The sequence below is a fragment of the Pelodiscus sinensis genome, chromosome 30 (assembly GCF_052426305.1).
Source record: "Pelodiscus sinensis isolate ZL-2025 chromosome 30, ASM5242630v1, whole genome shotgun sequence".
Taxonomy (NCBI): Eukaryota; Metazoa; Chordata; order Testudines; family Trionychidae; genus Pelodiscus; species Pelodiscus sinensis.
Genome location: NC_143081.1, coordinates 15,534,684 through 15,554,399, shown reverse-complemented (window position 1 = coordinate 15,554,399; position 19,716 = coordinate 15,534,684). Strand labels below are relative to the sequence as shown.

The window sequence follows — 19,716 nt, the reverse complement described above, 5'->3', positions numbered from 1 at the left end:
ACTGGAATATTCCCACCGCACCCAGTAGGGAGCTGTGGTGGCTGGCACCCCACACACTGGTGAGCCAGAGATGCTAATTCAGCCCCAATGCCATGGGTAGTGGGGAGGTGAGCTTGTAAGCCTGTGGTCCCACCCACTCTCCATCACTTCTCCGCTCAGGCCCCGCCCCCTCTCCACTGTCCTCTTCCCTCTGATCATCCCCTCCCTGAACCCAGATTTAGCAAATCACATTTGGGACTCTTCTAAAATTCGTCTCCAAAAAGAATGGAGCATGTTTCCCACTCCAGAGCAGATTGCGAAGGCTGGATATGCAGAAGGTACCTAATTAATAGTGCGAACTTTGGCAACAAAAAAGTCACCCACAAGGTTTTTGAGATATCCTGAAGTTTGTCAGAGATTTGTTAGCAAAAGCTTTGTAGTAAGGGCAAGGCAGCAGTTCCTGCTGAACGCACCATTATATATTATGGAATACATGGTGCAGCCCTCCTCCATTTCACATGTGCTTCATCAGTATTTCTAAGCTGATTTTATGTTTGAAATATACTCTTAAGCCTTCATAAAGGAACTATGCCTGACTCTATAGTCTAACAGGAATTTTGGACCAATAGCCTGGATTAAAGTAGGTTTAAGTCCACGCAGCGCCTTCCTTCTGATCTGGCAAAGGAAAAGGACCTGGAGTTTCAGATTGGCCACCGTTCTTCCTGGCAGGAAATACAAGGATGAGGGCCTACTGAACCCCATAAGATGGATGGGTGACATCTGAAAAGTTTTTAGCATACACCTAAGTAATTTGATTGGCGTGTATGTTTTCTCTGCAATGCTTACCACTTAAGAATAAAGGCACTTGCTTAGAAAATGCAGTTATGTTTTTCCTAAGTTTTTAGAGAGGCAGCAGGGTCAGAGCAAAGGTTCATCCAGCCCAGTGTCCTGTCTGCCCACAGCAGCCGATGCCAGGTGCCCCAAAAGGAATAATAAGAAGATGGAATCATTGAGTGATCCCTCCCATTGCCCATTCCCATATTCTGGCAAATAACTAGAGAGAAATAAGTCACTGGCTGAAGATTTATTGTGAATATTAATTTAGGGGGATTATAGGGTTAATTCTGAAACATTCCCACTTATAAAATGTGCTCTGACCATACACAATAAAAGACCAGGCCCCAGTGAGATTTGAACTCACGACTCCTGGTTTACAAGACCAGTGCTCTAACCCCTGAGCTATGGAGCCTGCTTTACTGCTATTTTTAAAATGCCCATTAACGTAAGCACAGCCACAAGAACTGTCCAAATTTGTTGTTCTACATTCTTTGACCCAGCATCCTAACCTACTGATGCTCTCAGCCATCTGCAGAAAGTACAAGTTGTGCACACTGTACAAAGTGGAATCTAATCTAATCTAATCTAGCTATCATAATACACCCCTCTATCTATCTAACCTCATATACCCCCTCTATCTATCTAACCCCATACACCCCCTCTATCTCTCTCCACACCCCTCTCTCTCTCTCTCATTCCCTCTGCAATGCCTTATCACTGATATGTAGCTGGATACCACTCCTTGGGTCAGACCAAAGGTCCATCTAGCCCAGTATCCATCTTCCAACAGTGGCCAATGTCAGGTGCCCCAAAGGGAGGGAACAGAACAGGGAATCTTCAAGTGATCCCTCCCATTTCCATCCTCTGACAAACTCAGGCTAGCGACACCAGCCAGGCTGGGCAGGAATAACAGCCATTGATGGACCTAACCTCCATGGATTTATCTAGCTCTTGTTTGAACCCTGTTCAAGTCCTGGCCTTCACATCCTCTAGCAAGGCGTTCCACAGGTTGACAGTGTGTTGTGTGAAGAAATACTGCCTTTTGTTAGAATTAATAGGCAGCAAGTTTAAAACTATTTGGTGACCCCTAGTTCTTGTGTTATGGGAACAAGTAAATAAGTGTTCCTCATTCACTTTCTTCACACCTGTCATGTAGTGGCACGGAGACTGCTTACTTATAGAGAGAGAATGAGTTTGCTCTACAGCCTTTGGTACCAGGCAGCTGGCTTTTAACTCAAGCAGTTGAGGCTTATGCATTAAGCACCAAAGATCCCAAGTTCAATTATACCTGGCCCTGATTTCCTGCCATTCTGACCCAACCTACTCGTGACACCTTCCCGTAGTCTCTGGCCGTGCACACAGACTGCCAGTGTCCCAGCTGACAGGTGGGGGGAGCCGTATGGGTTCAACCGGGGCCTTGAGCTAGCTAACTGCGCTCGTCCTTGGGCTAAAGATCACAGCTGGTTTCTGACCTGTCCCTTCTTCCTTCCCCCACAAAATTGTCCAAAACTATTTGCCAAATTTGCCAGGATTTGCAGAAGGGGGTCCTGGTGAAATGTAGAAATGTGGGGTGTGTCTATGTAACCCACTCACCTGCAGGATAAATGGACTGCAATAGAGGTGTGGGGATGGGAGGGCCCCAAACTGGGGGTAGCAGGGGCTGCAGGCCAAGATTGACAGGCAGTGACAAATGAGGGGTGAGGGGAGCCACGGGGCTGAAGACCAGGAATAAGAAACCTCAGCAGGGTGCTGCGTTGTGGAGAGCCCAGGCTGGGACAGCAGGGCTGTGTGTGTGAACCCGGAGATGGGACAGTAGAGGGGCTATGGGTTTGGACTGAGGGCCCTGGCAGAGCTGGGGTTCAGAGACAGCACAGCAGGGCCTGTCACGGCCCAGACACACTGGCTGAGGCCTGCCCCTGAGGCCTGGAATCCCAGAACTGCCTCTTGCTCCCGACTCCTGGGCTTGGCTGCCTTGGTTAAGGGCATGGGAATCCTGTCGGTTTCATGGCAGCCAGGCCTGCCCCTTACTCCTCAGGGTCTCACGCAGCCACAGGGGCTGGGAATGAACAGTGCTGCTTGACCCTTTGGCTGTAAGCACCGCTGCGCGTTTTTCACAGCCCCGTCCCTCCCCTTCTCTAACTTTCATCAGCACTGCTGACTTTCTCAGCTAATCAGCCCTATGGGGATGCCTCTAAGGCTGGCATTTCGCACCAGCGTGTCCTTTTTAATGGCCCTCCATGGGACCCATTAACACAGCGAGTAACTTTGTTTGCCGCTGGCCGGGAGTGCTGGGAGATGGTGGTTAATGCGCCAGGCAGGGCTGGGTTGGACATTCCTCAGAGTGCTGATTAAGGCAAGCAAAGTTTTAATAACCTCTGTGTCCTCCTTTAAATCCCTCTAGTGTCACAGTTATTGCCTGGCTCATTGGGGAGATTTCTTTTTAATGAGCGTCGCTTGCTGGGATGGTTTTAACAAGCAGTTAAGGAAACAGTTGTAAAAATAGATTTATCTGAGCAAGGCGTCTGTGAAATTAACATGTTCCTTCCATGCTGGGCCTCTGTCCCTGTAACCCGACCCATGCAAAGAGCTGCACCCTTAGTGTCCAGCACGTACACACCACAGACAGACTGCTCTCTGCCATGTCTCTGATCAGCCACCAGGGACCACGGAGGCGCTGGCTACCGTCTATCCCCCAGCCAGGGCTGCCCTTAGCAGAGAGTTACAGTCACACTGCCAGCTTATTGCCAGTTCCAATCCCACCGGCTTTGCCTGCGAAAACTAACCACACACAGAGACCAGGGGAAAGTGCCTTAGCTACTGAATTTCAGGCTAGATCTTTACATTGAATCGAGTGCCAGCAGCCCCTGCCCACCGAAGCCCACTGCCCTATAAGCGACAGAGAAGGGGAGTGGAAGCACCTTTAGCCAGGTGGCCCGAGGGATGATTAGACAGACGGATGGCTTAAGGCAGGTTTGCAGACATGCAGAAGCACAATTAGCCAGTCCAAGGGGTACATAATTGGATGGACAAATAGCAGAAGGAGGGGGAAACGGATGGACAGGTGTCAGATGGTTGTCCAGATGGAGGGTCGGATGGAGGTGATAGGTAGATCAAGGGGGGCGTACTGTGGGTGAGGTGAACCTTCTGCCCCACCCCGAGGTACAAGCAAAGTCCAAAGGAAAATCTTCCATCCTAATTCTGTGATGGGCCCAGAACAGCTTTTGGCCTCTGGATTCCTAGACTCAGCTTCGGGCCCTTCTGGGTTCGGCTTAGTCCCCTGGGCCATGTTTCATGGACATACTTTAACACATGTCGAAACAGTGGAGATTGTAAAATCGGAATTTGGTTCCTTTGTTCTGGAGGTGATAGTCGTTCCTGTGCAGTACAGAACCCTGTCACCAGGGAGAGTCTATGTCAGCAGGGAAGGTCCAAATACGTTAAGGCCGTTCATCGATTCACAGTTAGCTGTAGAAAATCCTATTTTTGCTTGCACTGGTTTACCAAACGGCCCCGAGCGCCGTGTATTTGTAACCTCCGCTCTTGGTTCGTTACCACGCCTCCGTTTGTGTCTCATCTGCAAATGGTAGCAGTGATCTGACGATGCTCCTAGGTCCTTAATAAAAGTGTGAACTAGCGTAAGGGCCCAGAAGCAATCTCTGCAGGACCCCACCAGAAACACGCCCATTCCGGGTTGATTTAGGAGATCAAACAACATTGACAGCCAATGAGAATGGGACACCTAAATACATTAGGCTAGATTTCTAAGGTGACCAAAGGAGTAAGGTGTCCAGCTCCTATAAGAACGCGATGGGATTTTGGTACCTAATTCCCTTAGTGCCCCTATGCACCATCCCAGCATTCAAGGACTTAAAAGTATATTGACCTTATTTACCAGCAGAGGAGTTAGTCACTCCAATAGTGTTATAAATGGGGTTTTCTGCCCCCCTTCCCTCTGTCTCATCCCCTGGGACCAACTCGGCTACACCAGTCCTGTATATCTTCTCCCTTCCCTCTGTCTCCTCCCCTGGGACCAGCACAGCTACACCAACCCTGCATATCTGCCCCCTTCCCTCAGTCTCATCCCCTGGGACCAACACGGCTACACCCGCCCTGTCTATCTTCCCTCTTCCCTCTATTTCATCCCCTGGGATCAACTCGGCTACACCAGCCCTGCATAAATGCCCCCTTCCCTCTGTCTCATCCCGTTGGACCAACACGATTCCACCAGCCCTGTGTATCTGTCCCCTTCCCTCTGTTTCCTCTCCTATGACCAGTTTGTGTAATTATTATTGTGTCCTAATTATTTTCTAAATAGGCTAATGGAATGGGGCACCCAACTCCCATTGAATTTAAATATGATTTGGGTAACCAAGTTCCTTGAGGTTCTGTGGATATTTCAGCTTGTGGATCAAGCTGTGAGCCACTAGTGTTGGTAACTGGTTGTGTCTCCAACCTATTAAGTCAGCGATTTGCCAAGTGCCCTAGGAAATTCCATTCCACGTCGTAGAAACATGAAAGATGAGGGTTGGAAGTGTCCTCCAGACGCCATCTTGTGCAGCACCCTATTAAGCCCAACTAAACCACCTCGTCATTTCAAATAACCAGCCAGTGTGTGTGTCCAACACTGACCCCTACTGGGCGGGGTCAGAGCTGGTCACATATTGTTTCTAGGGTCTGCTTTAGGATCCTCCCCCAGTGATTCTCCTGTAGGCTGAGTGGATGGAGCTGGTGTCTGTGGCTCCCGAAGAAGGAGCGTTCTCACCTCCTTATGAACAGGAGCTCCTATGAAGAGATGCAGAATGGCGGTGAAGATCCCAGTTGCACACAGTATCTTCAGCAGGTACAATTGGCTTTCAACAGTGGAAACGCTCAGGGGCTAAGCCCTAAAGCCCTAGCAAAGCCCCCACTGAACTGAATTAATCACATTCCGAGCTGGTGTATCCTGATGTAGTGTCATTGATGTCCATGAAACCACATCCTGAACCTATGAAGTTAGAGGGTGACTTGCCTGGGGAGGTTGTGGAATCCCCATCTCTGGGGATATTTAAGAGCAGGTTGGATTGACACCTGTCAGGGATGATCTAGATGGTGCTTGGCACTGCTGTGAGGGCAGGGGACTGGACTCGATGACCTTTTGAGGTCCCTTCCAGTTCTAGTGTTCCATGAGTCTATGACCTAACTCCATAAGAAGTCCGTGAGGTAAGATCCTGAACTAATATAAATTAGATAGCAACACTGGAGTCAACGTTTGGACCATTATCAGACCAAGATTGCATGCCTGTCTAGGAGACCTGGACTCAGCAGTTGTTTTGGGGAATGTCTCTGGCCAGTTCTCTACCGGACATCAGGCCAGATTCTTCTGGCCTTGGAATCTAGCAAGTTAATGGGGTAAACCTCAAATAGGGGGAATCAACCTAATTCTATTAAAGTCAGAGGACAAAATGCTCCAGGGAATTACACTGATTCACAGGAGCTGAGGTGGGGGCACATCAAGAGCTGAGAGAGAGAGTCAAAGCCAAGGAATCACAGAATGTCTTCTCCTACATCATTGTGACTGAAGAAATCTTGGACAGGGAGCAAACCACAGCCTCCCCTTCCTTCCAAGGTATTTGAAAATGCCATACAGTAATAGACTTCAAGGGTCAGATGCAGAAAGGTAGAGACAAGTCCTTACAGGAGGGGGATTCAATCTTTGTATGCTGAAGATCAGTTTTGGAATTTATGGGGCACCCGGGATATATCCCACCCCTTCCCTGAGGCCCTCTCTTCCCCCAAAGTCCCGCCTACTCCACTCCCTCCCTTGCTTGCTCTCCTGCATCCTCACTCACATTCATCTGGCTGGGGCACGGGGTTGAGATGTTGGAGGAGGTGACGGTTGAAGGTTCTGGGAGGGAATTTGAGTGCAGGGGTGGGGGATTTCCAATCTGGGGCATGTCCAGGAGCAGATAATCAGGACAAGAACCATTTTTCCCCCCTTCATGTCAACAGGCCTGATTCTGGCTCTCATTCACTCCAGTGCTAATCTAGAGTTCCTCCATTACTACCAATTCCACTGATTCCCGTCATTGATTACAGCAAGAATCTACCCCACCCATGCCTCAGTTTCCCCAGTTTCTGTGAAATGGGGGGGGGGTGACCCTGACCCCCTTGGTGTAGTGCTTTGAAAGCCACCAACATAAAGCACAGAATAAGAACCAAGTATTATTGTCGTTGCTCGGCTGGCCAAAGAATCTGTCCCGTTGTGCTCTGTTAGTTGGCTCTATTTCCTCGGGCCTAGATCCAAGAACAATGGGTGGAGGTTTGACATGTGGAAGCTGCTCTGAATTTAGTGCAGGGCAAATTTAGGAAGGCAGGCATGTAAGTTTACAAACCCCATGCTGGCTGGTAGGAATTTGAGCACCTTCGCTGAGCACTGACCCTTGAGGTAGTTGGTTCATGGTCCCTCAAGCAATTCCCCCTTGTTCTGAGAAAGTCTGTGACTATTTCTGAAGAGTGTGTCCCAAGGTGGCTCGAGCTACTGAAATAAGCCCTCCTGCATCGAACACTCTTATTTTGCCTGAACAGAGCACGTAACTCAGCAGTTGAGTGTAGGAGAAAGTGACATACATAGAAGACAGGTCCTTAGCAGAGGGGAAGCAGACAGTAGCGTATAAGCTATAGCCAGTTCCTTTCCAATTATTAGTATATACGGAGATATACTGGACAATTTATAAAGGCCGTTGGATGGTTGATTTCATTAGAGCAGGCAGCGTGCTTGAGTGCTTTGAAAATATCCCAAAAGTGTGTATTCAAGAAGCAGTGTTGCCTGCTTTGTCTCATATCAATGTGTTGTTTTTTCTCTCCATACCTAGGAAACCAGTTTTGCTTTACACTTGATTTGATAGCAACTGCATTTCTCATACAGGATGCCTGCACAGACCTGCCACCTACACAGTGAGTATCCTCTGAGGTCCATGAGTATCTTTCTAGAATGTCAAGGGGTTACCTCGACATGGGCATGGTGGTATCGTTCCTAGCATTCGAAGTGATGCTAGTTTAGAGTCCTGATACACAGCATATTTTGCAGACTGATTTGCTTTTGTACTGCTTGTGCTGGTTGGTTTAGGCTTACATTATGAAAAAAATTTTAAGGAGTTAGATGCACCAACCCCATGAAATGGGTTGGGTTTAATAATTCCATCTGGCATCTGCTACACTCGCCAATATAAAAACCAACTAATTTCACATGAGTTTCAAAGTTAGTTTCTGGTCAGTTTCCCCTTTTGGCAGCTTGAAGAATAATGGTCATTTTGCAAAATATCCACAGACACTTGACACCTACCAAAATAAAAGCATCTTTCCCCATAGTTACTCCTCCAAGGTACAGCTGGTGGCTTTAGAGAAATGCAGAGAACACAGCTCTGCTCTATTCCAGCAGCACAATTACTTAATACATTTCACAGAATTGAGGGTGGGCAGAGACCTCACGAGTCATTGAGTCCAGTCCCCTGCCCAAAGCAGGGCCAACCCTAACTAAAAGCTGGGGTTCTAAAACTGGGAGTTCAAAACCTCTAGGGATAGAGATTCTACCTCTTCCCTAGGGAACCCATCCCAGCGCTTCTCCACCCTCCTAGGGAAATGGTTTTTCCTAATATCCAACCTAGACCTCCCCTGCTGCAACTTGAGATCATTGCTCCTTGTTCTGCCTCCATTGAGTACAGCCTCTCTCCATCCTCTTTGGAACCCCCCCTTCAGGGAGTTGAAGGCTGCTCTCAAATCCCCCTCACTCTTCTGTAGACTAAATAGGTTACCCTCAGGAAAACATCCCGAAGAGAGTACAGGCTGCAGACACGCACATTAAATTAAAGAGAATGACGACACATTGTATATCAGGGATCCCTTTAAAAGTCCTTCTGAAACAGGCTGGGGATGTTTGATTTTTATCAGTAAATTCTCATTAATGTTGATCTCACTGCACACCCAGAGAATATCATAAAAATATTTCCATCAATAATCCAAACCCGTGGACAGCCAGTATAAGCAAATACTGCTGGAAAGCTTTTAGCATTTAGTTTAAGGGTGTTTCCGTTGTGCTTTTTGAGAGGTGATATTGCCAGTGTTTTGATGGTGATAAGCCTTCATCATTGGGAACCTCAGCCTCCGCTGCCATTAAATAGTTATTCGAGCTTTTCCTTCTTGTCTGACCTAGAGTGCATCTGTGAACAGTTAACAGATAAACATGCAGGTAAATGCTTAAAAGCCATTACAGAGGAGAGAGACTATAACAGGGTTCAGAAAAGTGCTAGATAAAGCTTACAGAGGATCGGTCTGCCAATGGCTATTAGCCAGGACAGGCGGGGAATGGGTGACAGGAGAGGGATCACTTGATGATCACCTGTTCCGTTCACACCCTCTGGGACCCCTTGCACTGGCCACTGTCGGAAGTCAGGACACTAGGAGAGACAGAACTTGGATCGTTCTTATGTTCCTATTTTTCAGAACAATGAAAATTTCAATCCATAAATATAGAAGAGCAAGGTTTCAATTAAGACTTGATGAGAGCCAGCACAATTATGCAAAAAACCAATGTTTAGGCTGCATAAGTGACTGAGAGGAGGCTGCACTGTGGGTGTGCGTCTGAGCCACTGAATGGGCTGAAAGGTTTGCCAGGCTGTGCGTCCTAGCGGCACTCACAATAACCCGGTGACGATTCATTGTTGAAGAACAAAATACGGGCGGTGGTTGTCCAAGTTGAACAGCCACATTGGTCCCAGTATTATGTGTCGGGCACCAAAGTCATCCCCTGGTTCCTTGTGTGCTCCCGGCTCTGGGGTTCAGAGTAGGCAGATGGGATCTGCAGTGCTTGGGTCTCATGTCAGTGCTGGGCAGGTCAATGCAATGCAGCACTGCACACAGCAGCTGGGGTCCCATGTCAGTGCTGGACAGGGATGTTGGGCAGGTTGGTGCAGTGCAGCACTGCAAACAGGGCTCAGCTTTGTTTCACTTGACCCACTGTGGATCCTTGGCCAAGCCCTGAACACCCCAACAGGTGCATTCACTGAAAGGCCATAATTATGTAGATCACTGTCTGACTAAGCCCTCTGGTATTTCATGGCTCTTGTTTCATCCATTTCAGCATGGAAAACTGACTGAATGGCGCAGCAGAATCAAACTGCTGTGATGGAATTCATCCTCCTGGGATTCCCAGGGAGTCCATATTTGCAGATCTTCCTCTTTGTGCTCTTCCTCTTGATGTACACCCTGACGGTCCTGGGAAACATGGCCATTATTTTGCTAGTGGTAACACATCGCCACCTCCACACGCCAATGTATTTCTTCCTCTGCAATCTCTCCTTCCTGGAGATCTGGTACACCACCTCCTCTGTTCCTAAAGCTCTTGCTGTCTTCCTGGGGAAAAACAAAACCATCTCCTTCACTGGCTGTCTCCTACAGATGTACTTCGTATTCTCCTTTGGCTGCACGGAATATTTCCTTCTATCTGTCATGGCCTATGATCGCTATTTGGCCATATGTTACCCATTGCATTATAGCACCATTATGAACAGCTCTTTGTCAGCTCAGCTGGCTCTTGGCTCTTGGGTGTTTGGTTTCCTGGCTATGTCCCCACTGGCCTGTCTAACATCACAGTTGTCTTTCTGTGGCCCTGCCATCAATCACTTCTACTGTGAGATCGAATCCTGGATCGTCATCGCTTGCACGGACATATCTACCATTGAGCTGTTGGGTTTGACCACCTCAATCGTTGTTATCCTGGGCTCATGCGTCATAACGCTCCTTTCCTACATCTACATCATCTCCACTATCCTGAAAATCCCCTCGGCCCAAGGCCGTCAAAAGGCGTTCTCCACTTGCTCGTCCCATCTGGCCGTTGTCCTCATCTGGTACGGATCCACCATTTTCCTCTTTGTCAAGCCTGAAAGGAATTTTTTGGAGATGACCAAGATAGTCAATATTCTGAACACTGTTGTCACCCCACTGCTGAACCCCTTCATCTATGCATTGAGAAACAAAGACGTGAAGGAAGCCATGCAGAATATACTCTGTCAGAGATGAAATGACTGCCTAGTCAACATAGTAAAGTCAACAGGTTGGCCTTCATGGATCAAATATTTGGTACGCCAAAGTGTGCATATTGCTTCATGAATCACCATCATACCCGCTTTCCTATTGGACAGTGATCACAAAGCCCAAGAGAAAGCATCTGAGATCTTTGGACAAAGCTCTCCCTGTTGATAGAATCTGGCTATGGAGCAGTTTTCAGTAGACCACATTGGAAGAGGGGAGTCTAGCCTGGAGGGCAAAGACTCTGAGAACAACTTATGGGTCAGCATGGATAAACACCTGAAGAGTGTGTTACTACAGCAATGAAAGACCCATAGGACCTTGTAGGCCAGGAGTAGGGAGATACCTAGAAGCTGAAAGAAGAGCTATTACTTTTGTGGACCACGTTGGTGGCCACTATTGGATTGTGATTTCAGACTTTCAAATGAGCCCAAGGTAGACAGGAGAAAAAAAACTTCCACTGAATGTCAGTCAGAGCTGGCTGCCTTCTTTCCTTAGAATTTTTTTTTAGAAAACCCCAGAAAAAAATACACAGAGTGCACACTAGGGAATGAGGTGGCCAAGGGTTCTTGGCCTGAACTCCATTTAGGGTTGTTGTGAGAAATCATATCAACGTACAGAGCATGGGAAAATGGAGGCCTCCCGCCTTTGAACTGAAGAAAGAGCCACCTACAGGACTGGCATGTAATCTCTAGTCTCAGTGATATCCCAAGCTCATGGAAAGGGCTAAAGGACCTGCCCTCCAGCCCTTGTGCACTGTCCTAAGACCCAACACTTAACGACAAGAAGATTTTGGAGCGCTCAGAGCTAAAAAAACCTCCTGATGATTTCAGACAGAGCGATGAATGTTCTTTGTTGTTCAATGTAATTGTAACAAAAACTTTCCCACGTATGTGAGCAATTGATGTCTGTTATTTATATATTTGCCTTACGGCCCATTCCTAACATCAGAAAATAAATGACGTTTGTATTGCACTGTACCTTTTTAACCCCCAATCTCTTGGAAAGTGTTCGATTTATTTTTAAAAACAGTGTGAGAAAAGGAGGCATCCAGCTCTTCTTGCAGTTTCCTGGCGGTGAGGGGTATGAAACACTGGAACAGTATCCTAGAGCAGTTGTTCATTTACCATCACGTGGAGCGTTTTTAGGGCAGAATTAGATCTCTTTGTAAAAGACTGGTTTTAATCCAGACTCCAGAAGGAATTCTGAGGCTGTGTTTGTGCATGGGGAGGGAGGGAGGGAGGAGAATTGGCCTGGATCATTGTCATGGCTCCTACCTGCCTTGGGCCCTATGACAATGTGAGTCACTGAATCCAGCTGTTCAATCCCCTTCCTTCATAGCCAGTAGACTCCATGTTTCCACTCCTTCTGCATGCATCAGCATTCACAAGGGCTGGACCCAGGTCTCCTGTCCACACAACATGTCCACACAACACTGTGTAGGACTTCTTCCATGGGCTTGTGGCTTAAGCTGTGTCCCAGTCACAAGAGGAATCGGGCTCTGACCCATGCCTCACGTACAGTCCTAAGTCCCAGATTCTGAAAGCTGGCTGACTCAATTCAGACTGATATCTGCGTGGAGAGAAGAGGGTCTTGGTCCCAGACTGGTATCAGAGCCCAAGCTCACTCTAGGGTGTAGACATAACGAGAGAGAACAGATTTCCCTGCACTGCCCTCAAGAGTTTCATCAAACTTGCCTTCAAACAATGACTGCAATTACATCTCATGATCCAGGCCTTTGACCACTCACATGCCAAGGTCCCTCAGCCCTTATGTAGATTGTGTAATCACAGCACTTCTTCCATTCTTCTCTCATCCCGACTTTCCTTCCCCATATGTGGAGATGTACATTTTTATGTTTCCATCAGCTCTGTCACAACATACCCATTTGGGATTTGGGGCTGTGCATACAGGAGAACTAAATTGGTCCTTAGTTAAGTCCTTAGAGCATCGTAGATGATATAAATGGTGTTTTCCAAGGGTCCATGTGCAAAATTCTGTGGAATTTTTGGACTTAACTCCTTTCGGTGTCTTTGTAAATCCCTTTTATGTGACCCTCCTTGGAATATGGAATTTCCATAACACAGGCAATTCCAACACCTTGACATTTCTTTGTGCTGAATCAAGATAAAAAGTCAAATTACCAAACATTTCTGTGAATTCAAATGGTCCCAAACTTTTCATATTGATCAGAGCAAGGACAGGTCAGAACCCAGAAGTTCTGTTCCATTGGAATTTACAAAATGTCATTTTTTCTTTTGGATCGGAACAAAAAAGAACATTTAAGAATTCCCTACCAATGGAAATTCTGATATTTTTATTGTATTAAAATCAAAACCATAGTTGGACAGTCTAGTTCTCTAGTCTTCTGAAAGTAACACTGACAGACCCAGAAGGTCAGAAGGCAGGTTTGAACCCCTGACCTTTGAATCTACAGCCAGAAGCTTATCACTGAGCTAAAAGTCATTTGGTCTTAACTAAGGCTGTAAAGCAGACTTCACTCTTCCTCTCAGTGGTCTCTGTGCCTCTGCGTTATGCAAGGAAGATAGATGATCCTTGTTGTAGAGTCAATACTCAGAAAGGTTGAAAGAGCACTCTGCCATTATAATACCGATAGGCGGAACCAAACCTGGGCCCGTTGGAGCTTAGACAATGAGCCTCTATTGCTTTAAGGTAAAAGCCAGCTGGATTTCCGCTAAAGCTGATGAGCAGACTCATTCTCTCTCTAAGTGGTCTCACAGTGCCTGTTGATAGGACAGTACACAAATCCAGAAGGTGTGTGTGTGTGTGTGTGTGTGTGTGTGTGTGTGTTACACAATGCACTGGTGGACAACAGCAAGGTGTGGTAACTTTCCAGAGATAAGGGATAGTTGCACGAACACTGTAAATTGATCTACATTTAAGTTGATCTAAGTTACGCCAGTTCAGTTACATAACAAGAGTTGACATAATTTAGGTTGACTTACCGAGGTGTCTATACCGTGCAATGTCTACAGGAGATGCTGTCCCATCAACACTCTTGGGACACAGATATGGACAGGAAAGCACCCTCCCATTGACTTAGCATGTCTTTATCAGAGCCACTAAGCTGACATTTCAGGACTGATTGTGGCTGATAGTATAGACACGGCTAAAACTGGGTAGCTTGGGGGTCTGAAGTGGGAGAGAAAATTTTCTCTCAAGAGCTTGGTTGTCACATCTTCATCCCATGAACTGAAATTAGGCTTAAGGATTCATGGGTGTTGGTTCTCGATGCACCAATGATATTGTATCATGAGATATCACACAAGAGAGTAGATGACGTCAGGGAACTCAGAAGCATGCTGAAGAAGAACCATAGAATATTAGAACTGGCAGGGACCTCAAGAGGTCATCGAATCCATCCCCCTGCCTCTACGGCAGGACCAAGCACCATCTAGATTATCCCTGATAGATGTTTATCCAACCTGATCTTAAACGAAGAATGTCCAAGCAGCTTCTCTGAGACCATTCCAGTCTCATGAATGAAAGAAGGCTGAAGGAAGAAGAGGGTGGAGGTGACGGGTTGGCTAGGTATGTGAAAAGTAGACGATCTTGGCTTTGTGCAACATTGGTCCACCTTCTATGGTGAGGGGGTATACAGTCTGGTCCCTCTTCTACTGAGGTGAACACCATCTAATCTTTTAGGGATCAGGATGACTAGAGTAGTCAGAATGGGATTAAATTTATAGCAAAAGGGAAGGGTGAAAGGGAACTTATCACAAAATAGGGATATTGGGAAACAAATCAATCAAGGAACCAAAGGATACAAAAAGAGAAGAAATTACTGACCAATACACCAAGGCTAGCAGGCTGGGTAACAAAGAAAGGTAATTAGATTTGCTTGTTTATTAGCATAAAATTGATAAGTTGGTATAACTGAAACCTGGAAGGGTAATTAATGCCACAGGGAAGTTACAATCAGGCTGGTGGGGGGAGGGATGTGGCCCCATGCTTCCTGCCCCCTTACCCATGCCCCCCATCTTTGCCCACCCAAGTGTCCTCATTTGGCTATGCCATTGAGCTAGAGTATTAGTCGGTCTCTGCTACAGACCAAGGAGTCGCTGCTGGGAACAAGCTGGCCAGCATTTGTGCACCTCTAATGTGTGTGGGGGAAAGCCATGTGACCATGGGAGACACCAATGTGAGTAGCACCTGCTGGAGGCTACTTGCTCTCAGCCCAAAAACATCCTTGAAGTTGTTCAAAGTGAGAGATGAAAGTTTCGTGCATGGGAGAGCTCTCCATTAGAGCTCGTCTTGGAGGAACTGAGGACAGACACGTCCTGGTGATGATGGTTTGATGACGGTCATAACATGACAGCGGAATAGAGTCATATATATGACTGCGGGGGGGGGGGGGGGGGTTCTGTGCCACTGTGCACATGCCATATTCACCTGTCCTGCAGAATTTTCTTCATGCATCCAGCTCTCCTGGTGCAACAGCAACCTCTGGTGTGCAAAAGGCAGTACTGCAGCATTTCTGGGACAATGTATTTTCTAGGGGGCGGGGGGAGGGGAAAGGAGTATTCCCGGGGCAGAATTTCTTTGCTAGTAGCTATTCATCATAGCAGCTAGGACAGAATAGGGTGCAAAACACTGCTGGGGGGGGGGGGGTCACAGACTGGGGTTCTGAATAGCTAGTTGGGGGGACAGAGTGTGGTGTAGGCTCAGGAGTTCCTGCAATGATAGCATTGAGCTGCAGCTGAACTGGGATGTGGGTGCAAGGCCACATTTGTTCAGGGAAGGGCAGATACAGGGACAGAGTTGCTGACAATATGTGAAATTAGCAAGATAACTGAAACTGGCATTATCATGTTGTGCTATTTTGAGAAATAAAATATGCGGTATTTTCACAATTGTAAGATACGGTATGCAGAATTTTTCATTTTTATTTAGCACAACATTTTTAATTTGGAGGCCAGAATTTCCCCCAAGAGTAATATATTTTCTTTGTGCGTTAGTGGGATCACACACACAACTAAAACCACTTATTAGCCAGATGAAGACAGAATGTTTTTAATCATGAACATGTAAATAATAAACTAACTAAACATGTAGATGGTAGCCTTGTGCCCACGAAAGCTCATGATACCATCTGTCGTACCTTGGTGTTTTCGTACCTTGGTACTTCGGTGGTCTGGACTGTCAGCGTCAGCGTTGTCTGGTCACGGTCATCCTGGCGCGCTCCTGACAGGACCTGTACTCCGTCGGTGATAATAAACTTTCAGCTGCGTGCGTAACAATCAGTACTCCCTTTATCTAGAGTGTTAGACCCTGTGCACTTGGGTCAACACAGGAGATCTCTGTGAGGCCCCGGAAACGACAGATGCAGGCAAGGTTTGAAATCAATCGAGTAGGTTTATTGTCAAATGCGAAGCTCTACCAGTTGGTAACAGAAATCAGTACAATGTTACACCACTGGGCACTATGGCCCGCGTTGACAAGGTACCAACACCGGGCAGGCCTATTGCCATATATCAGATATTAACAGCAGTTAGTCAAAGTTAAGCTATTGTGCATTCTGTAAGTTTAGGCAATGACACCTGCCATTCAGGTGCCTAGTGTGCCCCTCCACAAGGTCGGCCGGAGAGCACCTTCTGCAGCGTCCTTTTATAGACAGGTATCAAAACTTACATCATTTCTTTACGTACCAGGTTACCACCCTGTTGCCTAGTTACCACCCCTCACCTTATAGAAGGGGGGCTTACTTACTATCCTTCATGCTGTCAACTCCGACCTGGTCCTGAACCTAGGTCGGTATGTGCATTAGTTTTTAGGGAGTTTTTGTACCAAGACATTTCTTATTAACATGTTCCATTACTCCCCTTTGGCTTATAGTCTGTACCCAGTGCCTGCCTGTGTCCTTCCATGCTCGACCTAACTTACACAATCACACAATTATCAATAGGGCTTCTTTCTTGGCTCCTGTGTTACTGAACCAAAGACTTGCTCACTAGATTGCAGGCCTGTTGCTGTTTCCATGTTCCATGGAGTCACCTTAGGCCTGCTGACTCCATATTACTGACCCTCAACTTACTACACCATCTACATGTTTTGTTAGTCTATAAAGTGCTACCAGATCATGTGTTGTTTTTTTCTGTACAGACTAACTCGGCTTCCCCCTGAAACTTATGTAAATAATATTCAGCCACCAGTCAAAAAACCAGAATTACTGACAACCCACAATCTCACCTCTGTGGAGAAATGTGTGGGGTAAAAACGACCTTGTTCAGAGGTGAAATGAAGGCAGCTTAAAAAAAAAGAAATAAGAAGTAAAGGAAGAGAAATTGATAGTAATTAATATAAATCAGTCATTAGGAATTGTAGAGCATTTATAAGGGAAGCAAAAGGACCCAAGGAAAAATTGCTGGGCAGCAGAGCAACTCGATCACTAATATATTTTGAAACCTCATTGCAAATGGGAAATTATCATTAAGGAAGTTCTAGTGAGATCTGGCAGGAACCAGTTGTTGGCCACAAACTCTTCCGCATTTTTATCAATGATTGGGAAGAGAACATAAAATTGTCACGGATGGAGTCTGAAGACGACACAGAAATTGGAGGAATGATAAATACGGAAAAGGACAGATCATTGATTCAGAAGGATCTGGGTGGCTTGGGGAGCTAGGCACAAGCACACATCTTGTGTTTTAATGGGACTACATGTAAATATATGGATGTAGGAACAAAGTGTGTCAGCCATTCTTCACCCAAAGCAGGGAGTCTCTTCTGGAAAGCCGGGACTATGGAAAAGATATGGAGGTAATGGGGGGGCGGGGAGAGATGCTTTTATTTTTGAAGCTGCCAAACGTCCCAGTCAGAAGGGAAAACTTGCCCCAGTCAGAAGGGAAAACTTGCTCGTCTCATCTCACCATCATGCTTCTCTGGTACGGATTAAAGATATTAAAATGCGTTTAATTGACGAGTCGATGGAATTTCCATCGACAGTCGCTAGGCACTTCCGCATTATGATCAATCAGAAGACGTACGTGGCATGGAGTCTGTCGTTAAACGTAGTTAGTTTTGTTTTTTTAAATTAAAGGGCAGTGTACATGCTTGTTTAAAGGATGGGGCTCAGGGGAGGGGGTGCAGGAGTCAGGGCAGGGGGTTGGGGGGTGCGGGGAGGGCTCAGAGCAGGGATTGGGGGTGGGGGTTCAGGTCAGGAGGGAAGTGGGGGGCCTGTGGCGAGAAGCTGTCTGAGGGGCTGGGTAGCTGGAGGAGGTCCGTGGACAATTAGGGATGTTAATTACCTAATTAGGCGAACAGGCAATTAAGACTATTACAGCTGCTATTAATTACCTTGGTGTTGCCATGGGAACCGGTGCGAGGCTGAGCCCCACCCAAGCGCTCCTGCCTCCTCCTCCTCCTCCAGGCTCAGGCGCAGGGGGCGGGGCTCCCGCCGGTCTCGGCTTTTATAAGCGCCGCCCCCCCCCGCCGGGGTTCCACCAATAGGTGCCGCGCTTGCCCCAGCCAATCAGCGGATCCGGGTACCACGTGGGGACGGTGCGCGGCGGCGGCGGCTTCTCGCGCGCGCGAGGCTCCGGCCAATCGGCGGCATCTCCCCGCCCGGCGACCAGCCCATCAGCCACGTGACCGGCCCCCCCCCCCCGGAACCGCCCCAGAGGCACGTGACCGCACGGGGCGTGCGGGCCAATCAGCTCCGTTCCCGCCAGTGCGGCGCGCCCAATCAGCGGGCCCGGGCGGTTTTCCCGCCCAATTTCCTCTGAGGTAAATTCGCGGCCTCGCGCCTGGGGAGCGAGTGTCGCTAAAAACCGGACACGCGTGATTCTGGGGGGCGGGTCCTGGCCGGGAGGGGGCGGGGCGGGAAGCAGAGCTGGGGGGGGGGGGGCGATGGGGGGGGGGGCCGTGGGGCTGGACGGGAGGAAGAGGGGGCAGGAAGCAGAACTGGGGGGGGATGGGGGGGCCGTGGGGCTGGACGGGAGGAAGAGGGGGCAGGAAGCAGAACTGGGGGGGAGGATGGGGGGGCCGTGGGGCTGGATGGGAGGAAGAGGGGGCAGGAAGCAGAACTGGGGGGGAGGATGGGGGGGCCGTGGGGCTGGACGGGAGGAAGAGGGGGCAGGAACCAGAACTGGGGGGAGGATGGGGGGCCGTGGGGCTGGACGGGAGGAAGAGGGGGCAGGAAGCAGAACTGGGGGGGAGGATGGGGGGGCCGTGGGGCTGGACGGGAGTAAGAGGGGGCAGGAAGCAGAACTGGGGGGAGGATGGGGGGCCGTGGGGCTGGACGGGAGGAAGAGGGGGCAGGAAGCAGAACTGGGGGGGCGATGGGGGGGCCGTGGGGCTGGATGGGAGGAAGAGGGGGCAGGAAGCAGAACTGGGGGGGGATGGGGGGGCCGTGGGGCTGGACGGGAGGAAGAGGGGGCAGGAAGCAGAACTGGGGGGGGTTGGGGGGGCCGTGGGGCTGGACGGGAGTAAGAGGGGGCAGGAAGCAGAACTGGGGGGGAGGATGGGGGGGCCGTGGGGCTGGACGGGAGTAAGAGGGGGCAGGAAGCAGAACTGGGGGGGGATGGGGGGGCCGTGGGGCTGGACGGGAGGAAGAGGGGGCAGGAAGCAGAGTGGGGGGGGATCGGGGGCTGCTGGGCTGGAGAGGAGGAAGAGGGGGTGTTGTACTTAAAAGAAGTACTCGGGATCTTTTTCAGGGGGATAAGGCAACGCCACATTTATTGATCACACCTAGAATAATCCACACTTATCATATGCATATGATACATCACACTCACGCACTCTCGCACACGCACACTCCATCTTGTTGTTACCAAAAGTTGCTCCCCCTAACTGCACTGGCCAGGTGAGTTAGATGGG

General features: G+C 48.5%; 2 protein-coding genes and 1 non-coding gene across 3 annotated transcripts in view; 1 reads left to right on the top strand and 2 right to left on the bottom strand.

The window, feature by feature from the left end:
- Positions 1-18,304, bottom strand: part of LOC102462711 (olfactory receptor 14J1-like) — an 80,975-nt gene extending 62,671 nt beyond the window's left edge. Inside the window, exons 1-2 of the mRNA XM_075912195.2 lie at positions 18,196-18,304; positions 17,089-17,146 (exon numbers count right to left, since the gene is read on the bottom strand). Of these exons, the coding sequence (XP_075768310.2) occupies positions 17,089-17,146; positions 18,196-18,209 (72 nt within the window). The 5' untranslated portion in view covers positions 18,210-18,304. The remainder of the gene's footprint in view (positions 1-17,088; positions 17,147-18,195) is intronic.
- On the bottom strand, positions 1,156-1,228 carry TRNAT-UGU (transfer RNA threonine (anticodon UGU)). Its single transcript has one exon. It is a non-coding gene; the product is annotated as a tRNA-Thr (tRNA).
- Positions 9,940-10,890, top strand: LOC102459311 (olfactory receptor 6F1-like). The gene has a single exon (XM_025184482.3). The coding sequence runs from the start codon at positions 9,949-9,951 to the stop codon at positions 10,867-10,869; it is 921 nt and encodes a 306-aa protein (XP_025040267.3). The 5' UTR covers positions 9,940-9,948; the 3' UTR covers positions 10,870-10,890.
- Positions 18,305-19,716: the final 1,412 nt, after the last annotated feature.

Excerpts from the sequence above, each read along its gene's own strand:
- LOC102459311 (XM_025184482.3), top strand. The coding sequence starts at position 9,949 with ATGGCGCAGCAGAATCAAACTGCTGTGATGGAATTCATCCTCCTGGGA.